At 39.2% G+C, this 21,532-nt stretch overlaps 1 protein-coding gene across 1 annotated transcript in view; it reads left to right on the plus strand.

Moving 5' to 3' along the window:
• stk26 (serine/threonine protein kinase 26) overlaps nt 1-21,532 on the plus strand; it is a 47,676-nt gene that overhangs the window by 18,468 nt on the left and 7,676 nt on the right. The window contains exons 2-6 of the mRNA XM_063469529.1: nt 14,747-14,815; nt 14,989-15,150; nt 15,353-15,409; nt 15,870-15,978; nt 16,972-17,129. Of these exons, the coding sequence (XP_063325599.1) occupies nt 14,747-14,815; nt 14,989-15,150; nt 15,353-15,409; nt 15,870-15,978; nt 16,972-17,129 (555 nt within the window). The remainder of the gene's footprint in view (nt 1-14,746; nt 14,816-14,988; nt 15,151-15,352; nt 15,410-15,869; nt 15,979-16,971; nt 17,130-21,532) is intronic.

A 21,532-nucleotide genomic window follows, 5' to 3' on the forward strand; every position in this document is an offset into this window, starting at 1 on the left:
GAATAACAAGAGCGTTATTTTTTTTTTACTTTTACACAAGTTACACACTAAACTTTAGTAGTCCTTTGTTTTATTTTTTTAATTTGTTCAAATTAAGTTGTAAAATGCTCGTTAAGAATAAGATGGTAGTAAAATTCTCAGTTTAGTCATGGCTACTGTACAGATGTAGATAGGAATGCTTGCAAAACAGACGGTGTCTAAAATATTTAATAATTTCTTTTTTTTTCCCCCTAATGAAGACTAATGTCTGGGTTTGTGCTTTAGCTGTTTCTATTTTAAGCTGTGACTGTTTGCTTTCCAAACCTTTTGATGGAAACACAGAACACCCGACCAGAACAGAGCCGTCTCTGTGTCGGTGGAAACGCCCCCAACTGACGTGCTTCCTCCCTGAAGGCAGACGTGAGCGCGCTGCTGCTGCTGAGAGGTTCAGGAGCTCCAGCTTTCAGACAGACTCTCTCAAAACCACCCATAGAGACCACCCGGGGCCTGTGGGTGCTATTCTTGGTTTTACCGCCCATTAGTGTTTTTGCATGTTATTTACTTACAGTTAAAATTACATTTATGCTGCGGTGATGATAAAAATGCACAGTTTGAAAGACGGTGGATTTTAGTGTATTTCCTGCGACTATACTAAACGTGAAGCCTCTGCACTTTCACTGCACAGAAAGAAAAGTTAAAACATCTGCAGTTTAATGTTTAAAGACATGTATTGTTTAGTTTCACATGTAAGAGTCTCCTAAACTCTGTGGCCTGAGGAGGAGAACACCCAACACTGAAAGTATTTGAAATATGAACATTTAAAGGGCCAAAGAGGAATAACAGCACTTAAAAATCCCCAGTCTGCTCATACTTCTAGATTCGTGGGGTTAAACATAACATCTGATTTAAACATTTTTGTGCTAAAGTTTTGTTACAGTCATTTGGGTGAAACCACAGAGGGCTAACAACTCCAGTTTTTCTTTGTTATCATCAGCAGGCTTGTGATGGCTCGGGGGTAAAACCTTTACTGGGGACAAAAACAACGCTGAGCTCATGCTGCTAAAATAATGCTGATTGGATAATAGAGGAGGGGAGGGAGAGACACTTTCTCTGTGTCTGTCTCTGTTTGTCTTTGAGGAAGCCATGTGGCTCCTTTATCATATTCTTGCATCATAATTGATATATAAACAGTTACTTTCAGGACTTCCTTACTGGCTTGAAGTGGATTATGAGGCAGGCGGTTATGGATTTCCCAGATGACAAACAAGATTGTACCAAAGGCTTTAATTGGTTTTGGTAACTTTTGCCTTACTCACTGTAGATTTTTCTAGAATTAATTTTATTTAGATGCTTTTACAGTTTAGGTTTTACCCTTTTTTGTGCTACATGAATGATTCCTTTTCTCTTTTTCTTCAGTTTATTTCCTTGATTTAAGTTTTTGGTCCATAAAGTGTCAGAAAATTGTTAAAAAAAAAACAAAAACCAAAACGCCTGTCATGCAGTCCTGTGGGATAATGCGATATATTAAATGCAGCTGGAGCTGTTTTGTTGACTGATTTATCTTTTTAATTATTTTTTTAAAGCCAAAACGTTCTCTGGGTCCACTTTTTCAAATACCATATTTTATTTGCAGTCCTTTTTATAGGTCGTTGATTGTTAAATGTGAGTTCACTGACAATGCAAGTTGAATGTCATGAATATAATTTGAACATTGTTCAGTAGCATCTTGTTATAACAATCAGATACCCTAAACCTGGGTATATTACATTTATTTAATATGTAACAAATATTAAATGCTGGAACCTGAAAATATTGATCCTTTAAAAAGAACGAGTGGCGAATTTACAACCGAAAATATGTCAAAGGGCTGTCACACCCACACAGGTATTTTAATTGGCTGTGACAGGTGGGTGTAGCTGGGCTGGGAATTACAGGAAACGCATTTAAGGGAATGATAAAGAAGTTCACCATGTTTCACTGCCATTTGTAAAACAAACAAGAACTGATGCTAAGAAAATAATGCAAACATGCTAAGAAACATTTTATTATCTTTTTATTTTTTGAATGAATTTTTTTTAAACTTTCTTTCCCCCTTAAAGATAGCAGTCTTATGATTGGCTACCACTGGTGATCAGAAGGTCTGAACAGCAGATGGGAGGAGTTTCTGTGCTCACAACCTGAGATGACCATATAAGGCATACCCCCTCTCTGTGATATCAGGTAGATCCAAGAGTAGAAATAACTATCTCAGCCTGAGCTGGAAAAGAGTAATCTTTTTTTTTGTTGTTGTTTAGCCTCTTCTTGTTTTTGTTCAGTCTTTTTAGAGTTCTTCATCCATGGTTCAGTTCATATCTCAGTTTTTGGCCCGCAGTCTGGAACTCTTTCTGTAAAGGGGTCAACTAGATCAAAATTAGAGCAAAAAATATTTTGTGATGTTCTTTATTCTTTATCAGAAAAGATCCTTTAAAAATCGAGTCTTTTACCAAACTAACATGCTTTAACAGCTGCATAAACAACATGATCACGTGACTAGTATACAGATACATGTATATAATACTAAAGCATTTTCAGTGTTGGGAAGGTTACTTTTAAATGTATTCCACTACAGATTGCAGAGTACATGGCCCAAAATGTAGTTTGTAACATATTCTGTTACTCAACGTGAGTAACGTATTCTGAATACTTTGGGTTACTTAGTATATTGTCATGCTTTTCACAACTACATGAATGTAGCAACGATATCCTGCAAATTCTTGTTTGTTTTTCTCTACCAATTGGCTTGTAAGCCCAAATCTCCCTGAATAGCGAATATATTTACTGTAGAGGAGAAAAGACTTATGTTAAGATAAGATGTTAGCTCGGTGGCGAGTAGCCTTCAGTAATAGTAATAAATCACGCAGCAATAGTACATTGAAAATACTGAAGTGGCACATAACCCAGGTAGCTACCACAACTAAAGCAAGGTAGTTGCAGCAGGCTAACTTTAGTTTTTAAAAAGAACTTCTTCCAGATGTTTCTTTAGGTTGGAGCGTTTTGACGCTGAGAGCAGCTTGTTTGCTGGCAGAGTTTGCACTGCACGGTCAGATTTCGCTCATCCCTTTCTTCTTTAAGTATAAAGTGGTGTCGGAATTTCCAAATAAGAAATGCATTCCTGCCCGTGCACTGCTGGCGCTGTTGTGCTGGCTTCAGGTCCATTGTGTAACTGACGTCATCAACATACACAGAATGCTTACATTAGAGTCTCTTATTGCGTGTTTTGTTTGGGTTTCTGGCAATGTGTTAAGTACCAAAATTAGAAACGGAAATGACCCCCATGTAATCCATTTATTCCAACAAAGTAACTGTATTCCAATTATCACCTATTTAAACTGTAACTGTAACAAAATACATTTACTCATATTTTGTATTTTAAATACATAACGCCGGTACATGTATTCCGTTACTCTCCAACACTGTGTATTTTCTTCACCTCAAACTGTGTTTTACCACGAAGCTCAACTCAGTTATGTCATGTAATCCTCCTGATCCGTGTTTCTTAGTTACGTTCTTGATGACCACCCTAAAGTCAAATTTAAAAAAAAAAAAAAACAATCAGGCCAGTTGACAAACCTAGAAGCAGTTCAACATTTAGACCAGAGTAAAAATGTTTTTATTGACACCTCTATAACCACTCTTTGTGACTGGTTTCTTGTCATGAAAAGATCTAGATTTAAAAAAAAAAATTACTTACTGTACTTATACTGGCAGCAATTTCTCACCTTTAATCACGTTTTTCAATAACCAAATACATTTTATTCCCTCCACTATAGCAGGGGCGTTACCAGGTTTTTTTTTTTTTTTAATAGGGTGTCATGAGGCTCCAACAACTAAGTTGGTGGGGAGGTTGTGGGAAAAGCCATACCATTGCATCCCTTTAGATTCAGACAGGCACCATGGCCTGTATAAAAATATGATTTAATTATCTCCTGTTTCTATTGCATCCTGTCACGTTATTCCCTTGATTTTATTATCTATTGCTTTTTATTGTTTTAATGTAAATTTTAAATGGATTTACCTTTTTTGAGCACACAAACTGTTTTCATAATCCATTCATACAGTACTTTTATCTAAGATTCACAGACCGATGGATGCACTGGGGGCAACTTGCTTTAAGTATCTTGACAAACTGAGTTGGTCAATCCGCCAGCCTTCAGATTGCTAGATGACCTGCTTTACTACCACAACTGCCCTGTCCTAGTGTGCCTAGCTGTTAAATGTGAAGATATAACTGCAGTTTTTTGTCATTTCAGCTGTTAGTTGCACTTTCATGCATGGTGAAATGTTTTTTTACTTAGTCACAGAGGCATGTTTTCCTTCGGTTGCTCCTGCGTCATGGTGCTTTTACTGCTTTGTGTTTGTTGGTAGCAAGCTTTTTAGCTTATTGTACAGAAAGTTATTGTCATGCTCTGCATTGCTGTGTTCTCCTTTCTGCATTCATCCTTTTTTTTTTTCTTCGCCTCTGCACTAAGCTAAAAGTATCATTAAACAGTAACCGCTGTATTTGCTGACAGGGTGTGGCAGCATTGTGGGTACTGAGTGCGCTTCTGTGTGTGCGTTCTTTTTTTAGTCCAGAGAGGAAACTCAAACAGAATCATAGGGATATCATACACTTCTGTGACCAGCACGTTTGTTACATGTTACTCCAATTCTGAGGACAAAATGTGAGTGTGTTTCATAACAAGTGCATGTGGCGGCCATGAGGCCACTTAAAACACAAAAAAGGCCCAGAGTATATCACACCGAGAGATAAGAATCATATTAAGGGCCAGATATGTATACAGTTTATGGACGCTTAATTGAACTGAATATGCACATCACACAAAGCCTTCCCATCCAGCTGTGATTTACATAAAGCCATATAGTATATCATGAGTCACAAATCCTCCCAGACTGTGGAGTTAAACTGTTTTTTTTTTAAAAAACAAGAAGAAAGGTTTGCCGGAATTTTCTTGAAGTTTCAACAAATAAATGTGCACTAAACTAAACCTGACAAATTCTGTTGGGAATTGAATTATGTAAGTATTACAGTTACTTGCTTAAATAAGGCCTCAGTTGCAGAGATTCAGAAATGGATCAGTGAAAAATGCTGTAGGTCGGGGAGAGGTTTCTGGTGGTTGCTCAGTGACATTGGTTGGAAAGAAGTACACCATACTGACAACCTCCTGATGATAGCTTTGGTCGCTAGCAGGTTGCTGAGGTCGCCTGTAGTTTGTTTAAAACTGCAAACATTCTCCAAGTAAGTCAAAGACGGATGTTTTAAAATTTGTTAGTAGTAATGCAGTAATTTGTATGTGTCAATTTCTGACCGTTTTATTGCAGTTTTACCTAGCAACTGCCAGCAACCAATCACCAACTGGCCAAGAAATTGACATTTTTCCCCTTGTGCTGCAGATTTTGATGTTGATCCAGTACCAAGCAAATACAGAGCTGGTATTGCTGATATGGTGCTGATGCTAATAGAGCAATGTGTCAAGATTCATGAGAAATCATCAATTTGCTGAGCTGAGCTTCAGGTCTCAAAGTCAAACGAACGCTGCGGCATCACTGAGAGTTAAAAACTGTCTAAATTCTTTCATCTTTAATAAAATGATCTGCGTTGCTGCTTTACCAGGTGTAACAATGAAGTTTAACATCCAGGCATCCATGAAAACAGAATTTATTACATTTAACGGAATTAGAAGTTAGCAGGAAGTTAGCTCGCTAGTTTGCACCTAAACATGATATAGCATGTTCTGACTGAGAGACTTCAAAAAAAATTAAAACGTACAGCTCTGCTGTCACTTCTAACATAAATGAAGACAGAAAACTAAACAGCGGTGACTTTTTTTTAGGGTTACTGAAGTTGGACTAGCTGGTATATAATGATGTGCTATATGATCGCTAGCGACACAGCTATGTTAGCATAATATAAACACAGTGAAGCTGGAGAATGAACCCTAACTTTTTTCCACTTGATAAGCGTTAACTTGAGGGTTCCTGATGGTTAGGGACAAATCGCATGGCAGGATGCTATAAACGGAACAAACTTCAGTCAGGAGTCTGAGATAATCCATCCACAGTACGAGGTTAGTCATTAATATACTGCAACAACACCGGAATAGAGCAGCTGTGAGAGAATTCAACATTAATGAATCAATGGTACAGAAGTGGAGGAAGCGCAGTTTTTGGCTTTCCGCATATTCCAAAACGTGCTTCGTCACTTTGCTATTACTGTCGCCCGGCATAATTTGCAGATGATGTTGTTTGCCGCCGCTGCAGTGCTTTCAACCAAAGAAGGCACAGCTTGATGACACCATCAACATGGCTATCACGGTAGAGCGGTATAGTCAAAATCTCTACCGTTGGCAAAATTCATATCATTTCTACTGTTTCTACCGCCCACCCCTACTTTACGCAATGATTAGTAAACAGTTAGTTAATTAGTGTTGTTTTAAGAGATCTGAAATGTAAATGTGTCCATTTCTAAAGCATTAAAGAGAGGCCTGTCGCTCTCTTATCTTAATTTTATCTCCCTTCAGTGTGAACTCTCCTTTTTCTCACATTCTGTGCTGGATAGCTTGATCTCCGTTTAGTCTGCTGAAGGGCAATTTACAAAGAGTCTGGACTTTGATGTGTGATCTATATTATACATGATGTAATCTGTAACTAAATTGAAACATTTTATTGTGAAAGGTTATAAAAAACCACGTGGACAAGTTATAGACTTGCTTCTCATCTGTAACTCATGCAGTAGACCACATCCTTACCTACAGATTATAATAGAAGCGGGTCGATAAAAAAATGGCTACGAAACAAAGATGAGTCAAGTGAGCTCAGAGGAAAGGTAAAGCATTGCTTGTTTGCAGGAAGTCGGTTATGCTGTCATGCTGTTGACTGACACGGATAAAACCAGAAAGACCAGCAGCAGCAGCAGATTTGGTCCCGTAACTGTGGTAAAAATCAAGAAAAACAGGCGAGAAACTGCAGCAGCGATTGCCTCAGAGATCTAGATCTATCAGATATGTCTGTTTATGGAGTGCTCAGAGTAAGAACGAGTTACATGACGTAACCCAACCGCGAACTGTGGCAGTGAGGCTTTGATAGCAGGTTTTGGAGAGCGTAGGTGGGAACAGTCTGAGAGTTTAGAGCCATTCTTCATAGAAAAGTAGGAGAATTTGATTGTGAACCAGAAAGAAAGCTGGTAAATAGGACTGCACACCTGCTAAGGAAAGGGGTTGATTAAAAAAACAAAAAACAAAAATGCAATTGGAGCAGCTAATGAAAAAGAAAAATTACGAGATAACTTTTAACTATATTTGAGGGTATTTAACAAACTAGTGAGGACGACACTGCTACATGCGCTGCAGATGGCGCTGAGAAAGTGTAAAAAAACAGTGTGACTACATGATTTTTTACAATTAGTAAAAGTTACTCATGTCAGATGGCATATACGCTGGTTCTAAAAATATTGATATGTATTTGTTGGGCTCAAGGGAGCGCCATTCTGCTTTTGGCGCTTTTGTGCTAAATTTGGTGGCTGTTGTGGTTTTAGTGTCACTTAAATCAGGCGCGCAGGGCTGAACTTATAGAGCAAAGCTGCGTACATCCTGGAAGTGATTCGCTTTGAAGCTGGCAGCTGGTCATTTTCCAACATTTCAGGTTTTGGTTGCCTAGGTGACCCTCTAATGGATTTATATTATGTCATATGTCAGCCACCGGTATTCTTCACTTTGTCCAGATCCCTTTGGTTCTTTCGCCCATACTAGCGTCAACATTCCGCTGACTTTGGCCATCACTTCGCTGCAAACGGCCTCCTGCATGAACGTAGCTTTAGACACAGAGTGCTAGGAAGCTGATAAGCCCGAACATCAGTCATGTTTTCTCAAAGTGATGTTGGGGAATTGTTGATGCAGTCATTAAACTTAGTTACAAAATTAACCAGAAAATAAAAGATCAGATGGAAATCTCACCATTTGCCAGGCATTAGCCAGTGACGGCATCCTGGATTATCCTCTTTTATGACTCTTAGAAGTTTCTCGATAAAAGAAAAATCTGCAGATTTTACTTTGTATTTTATTCCAAGACTGAGCTTATAAAGAAAAGGTGTTTACTGTGGTCACAGCAGAGGGACAGTTTTCCGTTGGCTTCTTTTTCCAACCAGATGAGTTGCCTCCTGCTGGTCATTAACAAAAATGCAGCTTCCATGTTTGCGAAACTCGAGCCATTTTATGTCCATGATACTCTGAGAAGACTTAGTTACAGAAACTGCTCAGAGAATGGTGAATTAAACGCAGTGTGTGACACAGAATTAAATTTGTGTGTTTCTGATTACTTTGCTCAGCAAAATGAAGACGGTGTGCATTACATTTTATTGGTTTAGGTCAGGGCTCTAGACTGCGACCAATTTGGTCGCAAATGCGACCAAATTTTTCAATGGTGCGACTAAAAAAAAATATTTGGTCGCACCGGTGCGACCAACTGTTCGGGTAACAAAAAAATAAATAAAATAAAAATCTCTGCAACTCTCCGTGTGGTCAACAACAGACACACATTATGCCCCTATCGTGGACTAAACCAATCAGATAGTCAGGGGCGGGACCTCTCTGATTGGACGTGGTCCAGTTGAAAGTGCAGTTGGAAGAGGGAGGTGAGTAGCTTGAATAAAGCGATATTGATTCATTAAATCCTGAATTGACTTTTAAATATAACTGTGTTTTGCCAGAAACGCCATATAGCTCACAAAACTATTTCAACAACCACCAAACAGCAAATGAGAGCAGCTACACGGATTCCACACAAAGACGTAAACACAGAGCGGATCCGACGCATCAGAATCAGCTTTCTCTTTCTCGGCTTTCTCACCCGATGGCACGTAGACGGACACGCCGTCGGGGCTCAGCGATTCTGGTGCGTCGGGTCCGCTCTGTGTTTACGTCTTTTTTGCGCTGATTCTGAGCTGCAGGTTTTGTCTCTCTCCAACCAAAATTTGCCGAGCCAGCAGCAAAAGAAGCAGCAAACTACGCTTCACATTTGATCAATGTCGTCATGAATTCCCTCTTACTTTTGCTGTTTTGCTTCCACAACGATAAAAATCACACTTCATCCACAGCTCTCTCTCTCTCTCTCTCTGTACTTCAAGAACAGTTTCCCATCTCAAATCTCTGTTTTCTGCATTATTCATTCGCTTATTACCCACCAGTCTACCGTTGTTTACGGCGCTGTCGGCCGCTGTCTTTTTCTTTTCTTTCTTTCTTTTTTTTCACTTTAATGACCTCGGACAAGAAAGCCTAGTTTCTGCTGTTAAATACTGAAGAAATGTAAACTTTTTAAAATTATCCAAAATTACAGAATATTGCAGAATATTTTTAAGGTTATCTGCTATAAAAAGCCAGACCAGAAAAATCTCCTTCATGTTTTTCTGTGTTTTATTCTCAGTTACTTTCACACAAAGGCATCTGCTGTGATGTTCACAATTCTGTTTCACATGTATCAGTACTGATAAATGATCAGAATTATAATATTTCTGACTGTCTGAGGCTAAATTGAATCGAATCAAATGGAATCGAATGGATTATAGAAATCAGTGATGATACCCAGCCCTAGTGAGCAGCCTAGGCCTGACAGAAGTGGATGTAGCTGTGGGTAATAAGAAAAGATGAAAAGAACTATTGATAACTTTTTTGTTAAGTTAAGGCCTGATCCGTCTGAAATTCATAGCCAGCTCTGACACGGTGCCATCAATCTTTGAATGCTGAAAAAGCAGCAGTGTATCCAGAAAACACATTATATGCTGCAATAAATGCACTGCCCAAGTGTCCCCTCTCCCCACTGCCTTTCAGCAGCAGGCAGCAGCAAACAGGTCGTCAGAGGAGGCCGAGATGATGATTAAGTTTAACATTTTCTACAATATTGACAAAGCACTTTAAGCACAAGATTGTTAGTTAATAATTTAGAAATGAATATTGTCTGTATGGACTGCAACTTCCCCCCCAAAAAAGTGCACATGTAAAACTGCGGTGTTAAGCGATGCGGTTGAAAAATTTGAGTGCGCCTAACTTTTGTGCCGGTGCGCCTTAAAGTTAGGCGCACCGGTGCGCCCATGGCAAAAAGTTAGTTTAGAGCCCTGTAAAGTTTAGGTGATTAAAAGTGTCAAACTTTTAAGTGTGGCTTGAGTGTAAATGTATTTCCCAAGAACGTTGCAGTCTTAAAATATAACTGGAAGTTGCATCAGTCTGAACTGCTGAGCTCTTTCTACATGTGAAGCATCACAATGATAAACACGGATGTTTTCTTCCTGTCGATCAAAACTTACTTTCTTGTTTTTCAAGATTTCTGTGAAATTGTCTGCGCCTACTTGTCAGTTTTCAGCTTTGAGCACTAACTCCTTTTTGGGCTTCTTTTGTTTTTTTTTCTGTCACGGCCACGACGGCTTTGATTGGAAACTCGTGCAGGGTTTTGAGTCTGCGCGAATGCAGAAACGGGAGAAATGAACTGAAGTGACGTGTATTCCAGTGTAAGTGCTGCGCTTTGAGCCACAGCAGCAGCTTTTAGGAAATGAGTGTAACTCAGATAAGTACTGTGTGCGCGCGTGTGTGTGCGTGTGTGGTCGCGCAGCTGTGTGTGTTCAGTTCCTGTTATCTTCAACTGTCATGCTTGTTTCCTTCTGCACCTCATTGCTGTTTGTGTGTGTCTGTGTGAGTCTGTGGTAACAGCATTGCATTCACGTTGCAAAGTTTTGCGTGTGAGGAAATAAGGCAGGTCGCTGGGAATGTGATCAACTTTTTTTGCGGGTTTTTTTTTGTTGCTCTAATCATCTTTTATTTGGTTTCACTAATGGCTTCATATTGATACAGTCTTATATCTTATAGGTGTTTTTGTTTTGTTCCGTTTTGCTGTTTTCACTGCCTTTTAAAGGTTTTTAAACCAACATTTTTATTTTTACGTCTTCATTTTTGTTGTTAAGTAACAACAAAAATGAGGGGGGGGGCAGAGAGGCAGAGAACACCCTGGACAGTCTATCGCAGGGCCAACACATAGAGACAGACAACTATCCACACTCACATTCAGAACTTTGGGCAATTTAGAATTACTAATTACCTGCAGTCAGCTGAGACTGAAGAAGTCACTTGGATGAGTGACGAAACGTTTCTCCCACTGAAAATGCTTCATCCAGATGAACACAGTCAACCTTTTGGGATTTACTTACCTGGATGATTGAGCATGCATCAAGATGTTAAAAGTCACTATAATATCTTATTATTCTATCTTTCTGCCTAATTTCAGCGATTTATATTTAAAACAAATCCTGCAAAAACAAGGGCAACATTTATTTATTAGTAACTCCTCTGCGATTCTTTATAGCGGAAATATTTTGTGCATGATAAGCAGCTGTTTGTTCAGTGAATTCAGCTGAGGGTAGTTCGGCCTCACTGACCTCATCGTACCTGCTGCCGGTTAGGGTGACCCTCCAGCTTGCAGCGAATCTGCAGAGCAGGCACCTGTATTTACACAGCAAGGTCAGCACACCCACAATATCTTTCTGTTGTCTGGCTTCTCTTAGACTAACATCAGCAATCAGGCTTAGAGACCAAACGCGGTTATCAGCTGGATAAGTCTGTCACCTTTCCCAATCAGAAACGTAGACGGGTCTATTAGCAGCTGATTTTTAACTATAATTAATTCTGTCATTTAAGACCGTTTATTGTCATTACACTAATGAAATAAATGTAATGCATGGTGCTTAAAAACATGTATTAAAGTAGAAAGTTTCAGAACATGTAGATTACAAATGTATACGCACACACCCAGTAAGACTGGAGCACAGTTGGACTGAACTTGAATTTCTTATCATGAATGTCTGTATTTTACTACAAATCAAGTGCAAAGTCTCTGACTCACCATTGCACTTTATGATTTAGTTTGTTGGCCATCATTGAATCACAGGCAACAGCATTCATATGTATTTTTATATAAAGAGATACTCCCAGTTAGGGCTGGGCTATATTATACCGTTTACGGTAATACCGGTACAATGTTAGGCAATGAGAAGAAAATGAAATATCGCGATAGAATATGGGTAAAACGCGCAGTGCCTTTGTTTTCATACGGACATGGCGGAAAAAGCATGGTGGTGACAGAGAATTTGAAGGGCGAAAGTGGATCGTTGAATGAAACAGATGAACCAGAATTGGTTTGTAAAAATGGTACAACTTCAGTGATGTGGACGAAAACCAACTGGTTTGGTTTTCGTCCATCAGATACACACCAAAGCACAATTTTTTTTTTTTTGGTAGAACATGCAAGCGGGCCGTCGTTATTACTGTATTTTTCGGACTACAAGGCACTCTTAAAATCCTATAATTTTCTGAAAAATCGACAGTGTGCCTTATAATCCCGTGTGCCTTCTGTATGAATTCTAGTTGTGCTCACTGACCTCAAACCAATTTTATGTGGTACACGGCACTCAGAAATCTGTCAAAAAATGTTTTAGTACGACTTTGGTAAGCTACAAAGCCGCACCACTTGATGGATTGTAGGAGCATTACAGCTGCCATAGTCAGGAGCCTCGCGGAGTAATACGTACTGTGCTTCAACATAATATTACCGTATTGTGTGTATATAAGGACCCCAAAATGACACCTGTTAAGAGACGTGTGTATGAAGCGGATTTCAAACTCAAGGCTGTCAGTCATGCAGTAGAACATGGGATTAGAGCAGCTGCGAGAGAATTCAACATTAATGAATTAATGGTACAGAAGTGGAGGAAGCAAGAAGAAAGTTGAGTAAAGTTAGACTTAGACTTGTTTTGTTTCCCTTAATGCGCCTTATAACCCGGTGTGCCTTATGTATGAAAACAGACCCGTTCATCGACAGTGCGTCTTATAATCCCGTGCTCCTTATGGTCCAAAAAATACGTATTTGATTTATTTATTTGGCACACTGCAGTTTCATGTCGCAAAGCACCTCTTTTTATATTGTGTGGATATTATACATGGTTATGCTTGGGATATGTCAGCCCATTTCCAGTGGAAATGCCTTTTGGTTAAACTGTCAGCAAGGAATTTGCATTTGCACTGTAAAATTTTTATATCGCTTTAATGCAAATAAAAAAAAACAGCTGCTTGTTTAAGTGAAAATAAATTGTTGCGGGTTTTTTGCACTAATAAAGTTGTGGAGTTGTAAAGTATTTTGTCTCGCGTCAATTATATTGTCAGTTATATCGTTAACGCAAATTATCAAATATATATCGTGATAAATATTTTGCAATATTGCCCTGCCCTACTCCCAGTTTGTCTTCGTACCCAGTAGGCACCAGCTGTGATGCTCTGATGGTTGCTTTTTGATGTGCTGAAGGTTCTGGTAGATGTGTTATGCACCTTTGACAAGGAATAATTAACACACACCTGAACTTTTAAACATCCCTGCATCTAAAGCATCATCAGGTATGCAATGAAGGAGGCCGGTGGATGTTTTTATTGAAAGGCCTGTAATGTTTTATGCTACAGCTAGGGTGTGGATGCTACCTTGACCAGGTCTTTCTTAGAAATTAGATTTATAGAGCAAACAAGGGAGGATCTAACAGGTGATAATCCATTACATTAACTGGCTGTTTATTGACGTGCTTAACAGAGTTTTAGGCCTGTTCCTTCCAGCTGCGATGGCAAATGAAGAACAATAGTCTGTAAGGTCAACTAGTACAAATAGGTTCCCTGTTTTACGATCATATTACCATATTTAGCTTCTTCGTTTTTTTGTTTTTTGTTTTAACTAGCTCGCAGCCAACAGGAAAAAAAGGATCCTCGTATAAATCTATACTTCTTAATGATACTCATCAGAGACAGACAAAAACTTTAGACGCTCTTGAAACCCTCCTGGCACCTGAGCGCTGACATCCACAGGCCTTTCTTGGAATAGACACACCGCTTGGGGGATTTGATTGTTCAGAACTGATTGGTCAGTAGGCTGTGTTTTCATACCTGTTGATCTCACACGTGACCTGCTCTGGAGGAGGTTTCATCTGCAGCTCAAGTTACCGTGGTGATGTACCTTGGGAAGAAGGACCATGTAAAGCACAGGTTGAATGTGAAGTTAAGAGGATAAGCCCCTAAAATAAGGAAGGAGCGAATAGAACTGCCTTAACTTTCAAAATAAGAGTTAATAATTTACTAGTAATTCCTGATCAGTTTACACGTGATTGTTACACCTGGTGGCCCGCCTGAATAGGCTCTGTGTGTCGATGCATTAACACTCATGAGCCAACAGTTGTACTGGAAGTTGTATAATATTCAAATGTGTAATAAACACGCAGGATGTGCAGATGTTTTTGGATCCATTTGACTTCAAATGTCACAGCGCTGCAGAGCTACAGTAACAGAAATCTCGTTTTCTGTTGCCAAATAATTTGGCATTGTAAAAATACATTCAATTTCAAGCTACAGCTTATTTAATAATAAGAGAGATGTTTATCTGAACCAGACTGGCCATTCCACATCATGATGTCTGTCCGATAATCCCAGCATGCAAATGACTTCTGGATAAGTAAGATATCTGCTTCTGGATATTAGAAATGATAGAAATGTGTTTTTAATCTATTTGCAAATGAACAGCATGAGTCTGTTTGTGTTTCAGCCCGTGTGGTGCTCTGCATTTATCCTATTTTGTTTAAGACCTGTAGTTTTGCTAATAGTTTATTATTTTTATTATTATTATTATTAAGGAGCTGTTAACTCTTTGTTCTTCCTCTCCTCAGAGTACTCAGCTCGATCCAGAGGAGCTGTTCACTAAATTGGATCGCATTGGAAAAGGATCTTTCGGAGAGGTGAGTGTAATTTATAAATTTTGTTATAGTCTCTCCTATATTCACTACTTTTTTTCCCCTCATTTTTATTCTTTATCATCTCTCTCTTTCTCTTCTTCCTCTCTTGGTGATCCTCTTTCCTTTTTTTTATATCCATGTTTTTTCACTTCTCTGCCTCCCGTTCCCTCCCGCAGGTCTTCAAAGGAATCGATAATCGCACTCAGAGCGTCGTCGCCATCAAAACGATCGATCTGGAGGAGGCCGAGGATGAAATCGAGGACATCCAGCAGGAGATCACAGTGCTCAGTCAGTGCGACAGTCCGTACATCACCAAGTACTACGGCTCCTACCTGAAGGTAAGGCGGATATTTCCATTCAGCCCAGAAGCCGATCTAAGTCAGGTTTAAAAGGAATTCCACAGGAGTAGGGAGGGTTATTTTTCCACGGAAATTTTTTCATCTACTGCGAACTAAGGATTTTTTTTATTCCCAGTATATTGTTGTTGAGTCATTTTTATGGGCACATTGTTGGAAGTTTATTTGTAATTCTGTCTTTCAGGGAAGTAAATTGTGGATCATCATGGAGTATCTTGGAGGGGGCTCAGCACTCGACTTGGTGAGTCTTTATGTCCATTTGTAGAGGATTTATTGTCCATGAAACCTAGTAAGTGAAGTAATATAAAGTAATGACTACAGCCAATGTTTGTGAGGTATCACTAATAGATGTAGAAAGTGTTTAATCTCCCCTCCTTTAGTGTCATCCTCCCTCTTTTGGAGAATTCTCACTTATGATTATAAACATCTCTTTGCACATAAATACAGAGAAATTAAACTTTTTTTTTCCTTTTGATTAAAAAAAAAATAAAGTTTTTTAAACTCTGTTTAAAATGAGAAAATCTGATTCATTAACATTTGATTGTCTAATTTTCTGTGTTGGGACTTGTCTTGATTGAAACTGGAATAGGGTGTGTTTGTGAGCCTCCGGCATATCACAGTGCGTTTTATACCCGTGTCATCACTCTGCGTGTGTGTGTGTGTGTGTGTGTGTGTGTGTGTGTGTGTGTGTGTGTGTGCAGCTGCGGGCGGGTCCGTTTGATGAGTTTCAGATTGCCACCATGCTGAAGGAGATCCTGAAAGGGCTCGACTACCTGCACTCTGAGAAGAAGATCCACAGAGACATCAAAGGTGCGGCAGGTGCTGGTTAGACTGTAGAGCCCGGACCTCCAACACTGATTCAAATATAATATCATTTAAATCAAAATAAGATTCAGAATCTGAGAATCAGTGCAGGTGTTTGTGCCTTGGGGGAAACGAAACTTCCTGCAATTGACGACCTCTTTCATTGGAAGCCAATCCATTTAATTTACGTTGCAGGATCCATGCAGAAGGCTTTCTGTTGAAACTGATCGCTCCTTGATTTTCTCACATTTGACAAAAGATTTTCATATTCTGCGAGACTGTGACACTCGAGCGTTACTGAGCTGGGTATTGAAGTAAACACCCTCATAGAAACGATGAAGAACTTCAACATGTTCTCATTACCAACTGTGAAACAGCTCTGAGGAAGATTTATACTAAAGATCCACCCACACAGGCCTGAGAGCAGGTTTAACATGAGGTCTGAGTAGTTTGATTCACCCTGATGTGTTTAAATCTTTACCGCTTGATTGCCTAATAGAAGTAACGCCTGAAGCAGTTTTCTGTCATATTTCAGCCTACTTATGGAACAAAATGACTGGGCGTGCATCAGAAGTTAGTGAGGGTGATCTCTGCCTGTGCAGATATTCTTGGAAAAGCGTGGAAAACGATTCTAACGGTCGTCAAACCACGTCTTTATTGATATATACTGATGTGTCAAAAGTCATCTTTAAGAGTAGAGGGGAGGTCGTCAGAAGGAGGAAATGGAAAAGAATTATTTCAAACCCCTGAAATTGATGCTTACTTGATACTTATTCTTTAATATGTGCTAACTTTGTACTCAACATCTTAGCTGTAGGGGTTCAGGGAAGAAGGATGGCCGCTTTAGTGGAAATCTGGAATTCTTTTGCGATTTTTATACTTAATTTGACAGCATTAGAATCAGAATTACATTTATTGCACAAAATAACTACCATTAGTTGATGATGTTACTCAGTCTGATGATGTTGCAGAAAGGTTAAATTATTTACTTCTCTGCAGCTGCCAACGTCCTGCTGTCAGAGCAGGGTCAGGTGAAGCTGGCGGACTTCGGAGTGGCAGGTCAGCTGACAGACACGCAGATCAAGAGGGAAACCTTTGTGGGAACGCCGTTCTGGATGGCTCCTGAGGTCATCCAGCAGTCTGCCTACGACTCCAAGGTAAGACACCCGTTTATACTGTTGCAGATTTCATAAAGGCCATTCATAATCTTTAACTTAAAACTACAAGGTAGTTGTGGGAATTTCAGAACGCAGAACCACCTCTTATTCATTCAAAATGAGCAAACTCTGGCTGTACAAATAAGAGACATTTGGAGGAAGTGTCTTATACAACAGTTCTGCTTGTTTACATCACCCGGACAGCGTGAACTTTTGAAAATGTCCATCAAAACCTGAAGCTTGTACTTCCACTTCCATCTCACAATGAAACTCTAACTTAAAGTCAACAACAGCCATGTAACAATGAGCTTGACGACTCTGCTGAGCATGTGCTTGAAAACAAAAGAAAACTGCCAAATTTGATCAGAATTAAATGTCATTAACATAGCTGCAGTTGTACAAACTGCGTCTGCACTGGACCTGGAGGCGTAACATGAAAGAGTTAAATGTAAAACAAACGAAATACTTTCTATTGTGCTGCCCTTCTTCACATCCACTCAGCCCCTCTCTGAAACTGTAATTATCCCATTATGTCTGAGGTGCCATAAGTATGCAAGGCACGGCAGTCATACCTTTCTATACATGTCTTATTTGCACAAAAGGACAGTAGGCAAAGCATGTTTTCACATTTATTTTTAGACTTTTGTTGTTGTCGCTTTTTGCATATATTTTTTGGGTGTGTTTTTCCAAAAAATATACGCTAAAATTTGATTTCATTTAATGAGCTTGCACATACTGGTGGATTAGCTATACTGTTAATTTAGACATTACCCTAATATTGGGTGGTTGTCTAATAAATTTGTTAAACTTATGAGAAAATTATTTTCTCATAAGGTTAATGACTTTGGGCAAGGTTCACAACAAAATAAAGTATAAAACTAGTCTTATGTTAAGCTAATAGCCTTTCATAGTCAAAAATACAAACGCTAAGGAATGGAGAAGCCTGTGCTTGTTAGCATGTTAGCATGCATTTCTAGCTAAAGGCCTCAATGTGGTGCTGCATTGGTAGTCGTAGTTGCTACACAGAGATTTGCCGACGTTCTCCTACCTGTTGTAGTTCCATAGTGTCACAAGTGGGGCAGCTCTTGTGTAGTGTTTTTTTATTGGAGCTTTAGCTTAGCTCATGCCTCTGAGAAGATAGAATTTCAATAAGCCGTGAACGTGAGAACTGGAAAGAATGATAACTGTCCACATGCAGCCATTGTTTGTTCATTTTTCCCCTGTGCAGTTTTTTTTTTTTTTTTTTTTGCTGCGCGATTCTTCCTCTCAGCCTGCGACCTGCACATAGTGTCCTCACTGTCAGGTGAAATGGTAAGTGGCCTGGTGCTTATGTAGTGCTTTTCTACCCAATTTGAGCACGCATTTTTACTTTAACTGAGGAGTCAAAGCATTTTTTACTGCAACCCATATTCACCCATTCACACAGTACTTTATTCAGTACCTTTAAGCACTTTAAAACTAACAAAATCACTGCAGTGGATGCATTTAGGACAATTTGTGCTCCGGTGTCTTGCACAAAGACATGACTGGAGGAGCTGGGATCAAACCACTGACCTTCCAGTTAATAGACAGCCTCCTCCAGGCGATCATGGTTATATTGGTAGCATACCCTTAATATCGGTCAGTCTGCTATAGCTGAAGACGTACACAACCAGGCACCAGTGTGGTACCATTAGTCCTGCATAAGGTCAGGTTTAACAGCTGTGTACTGTATTTAGCAAGTAGTAAAAAGACAGAACCTTATTAACCCCAAAAGAGAAAGTGGAAATCACAGACACAAAAACTATGAGGGAGGTAATTAAAACATGATATAGCTGAAAGTTAAACTTTAATGCGACAGTCTTTACATCAATGGTGTTAGCGGTTATATCAGAGTTTAGCGTAGCACTAGCAGCAACTCCAAACTCTCATCATCCTCAAACATCTGTCTTGTTAAGAAAAGTTAATTATATGGTTTTTAAATATGCCCACACTTCTCTTTTTGTTTGTTTGAGGAACTGAGTAATTACATTTTACAAGTTCTATGAGGAAAACTGAAGACTGTGCACATTTTAGCCGAGTAAGTCTTTGACACCTTGTTTTGTTTGCCTCAGCCTGAAATGAAGTTTCGGAAATAACTCTTCTCTTGCCTCAAGCATATTGACGCACAGTCTAACCTCTTGAAGCCTACAGGGGTTAGGAGTAGGATTTCAGTTTGCTCTAACCCCCTTTTTATTTATTACTATTACCTATGCAGAACAGCTGAAAAGCCTTTAACAGAAAACTTCTAATCAGTGTTTGAGACTTATTTTGAAAGAACCATCTTTTAGATTAGTGCAAATTTTCCTAGTTAATTCAAACAGCACCTATCCTTATACCAAGACAGGCTACCGTTGGGCCTTCGTTTTTTCGAATCCACTTAATTTAAGTTGTCAGCATGCAGAACAAGCGAATATTGATTTGTAGTGTCCTCGTGATTGTTTTCTGACCCTTTAAAAGTCCATCGGGTCTTAAAAAATGAAAACAATAGACTATCCAGCTGTGTGATTTTCCTCCTGCTCTGTTTGCGTGTTGCTGTAGCAACCCGACACATGTGGATTTGTTGTTGTGGCCCACTTTGCATTATTTCCACAGTCCTCTCGTGTTTATTTGCATCCAATAGAGACGCCGCTGCCATCGTGTGGGCTGGCGATTTTAGCTTTTATTTGATGAGGATGATGATCGTCCACTTGGTCCCCAGTTTAGAAGGGATTCCCTCACCGTGTCCTTTGTTTGTGTATCAAAACAATGACTTCAGCAGTGAATGGAGTTAGAAATGCACCTGCTGGCATCAAACACGCAGGTTTTGATGCCAGCAAAAGTCACAGAGCAAACAAAGCTCTGGTGAAATTTGTATAACGAGGCGGAGCTGCTTTCTGTCTGCTTGTTTTATAAGTGTGTGTTCTTTGGAAATAAGGCAGATCCATTAGGGTGTTTTCACTTGACCTCTTGATGTGGTTTGGTTCATGTGTCTTTGTGCGTATATGTAAGTGTAATTGCTCAAATATCTGCAGGAAACCATCATTTAAAGTTTTTTTTTGTTTGTTTTTGTTTGGTTTTTTTTAGTTTTAAAGGAATAATCATGTAGTTTGAGAAAAAACAAAAACAGGTTGAAGTATGAATGAATGTTCGAACCTGTACTGTTTTGTTTTTTGTTTTTAGAACCCTCTTTGAAGGGAAGGAAGACAAAGTGCAACTTGTTGAAATACCGAAGGCGGTTTGGAGACTTCGCCAACGGTTACGTAAATGTAACCTGAGAAGTTAGAACAAGCCTGCAAACAGAAGACAGCCATTGTACTTTGCTGTGTGTGTGTGTGTGTGTGTGTGTGTTGCCTAATCTCATATCAGACTTGGTCACAGACTGTCAGTTGTCCTATTAATACATCGACCATGTGACTTTGACCGGAGGTATTTGAATCTCCAAACCATTTACAGAAGCACTTCCTCCATTCCTCCGTCATCCAGCAGTATTTTCAACTTTCTCAAAATAATCTTGTTAGTTTATGTTACGGCCACTCATAACCCATAATTCAGTTATATTTTTAAGAAGTCTCGCCCTGTTTTTCAGTGACTGGCCTGAACAGCCATTAGCCTGAGAGCAGTGTAACTACAGAGGAGAAGCCTGCCAGAGGCTGATTCAGGACAGTGACGTGACTGAGAAATGTAAATGTTTTTACAAGTTGAATATGTTTCTTTAACTCTGCCCTACTGTTTGCCACTAACACCACAGTTTCCTGTGGGGTTTAGGCCGTAAAAAAAAGAAAAAAAAGCAGACAGGAAGTGGGGGGAACCTCAGCTAGATCGAACTGTAGATAAGTGTAAGGGTTCATCTGATGCACAGATCAGCTGCTGTGCATCACTGGTTGTATTAGAGGTGGAAGAGGCTTGGATCGCCTTTTTTATTTATTTATCTACTTTTTTTAATAATAGTGGTCTGCCTCCAGCTAGGTTAATAGTTCATAAAGTTGGTGCCTCCTTCCCTTTATGTTGTGTTGAGCTACAGTTGAGAATTGTGCATACACTCACCTGGATAGTTTTTGTTTATTCTTGTACTTAAAAAAAAAAAAAAAAAAAAAAAACCTTTCCGGGCACAGAACTAATTTTTGTTAAATCCTTCTACATATTACAGAGTTTATGACATTACATTAGAGAAAAGAAAACACTGCAAAAGCTAAAAAATAAATAAATACATAAATGATGAAACAAAGCAGAAGTGTTATTGGGGAAACAATAATGCAATGTTCGACCTCATGAAGTGACAAGCTAGCAGTAAATGGCTAACATGAATATACAGTATTATATGAATCACTGATTAAAACACACGTTACCTCGTCTTGTTTTCCCCTCACAGCAATGATGAAATCTGTGCTTCTTTTAAGCGTGCC

Source organism: Pelmatolapia mariae, linkage group LG3_W (assembly GCF_036321145.2).
Source record: "Pelmatolapia mariae isolate MD_Pm_ZW linkage group LG3_W, Pm_UMD_F_2, whole genome shotgun sequence".
Classification (NCBI taxonomy): domain Eukaryota; kingdom Metazoa; phylum Chordata; class Actinopteri; order Cichliformes; family Cichlidae; genus Pelmatolapia; species Pelmatolapia mariae.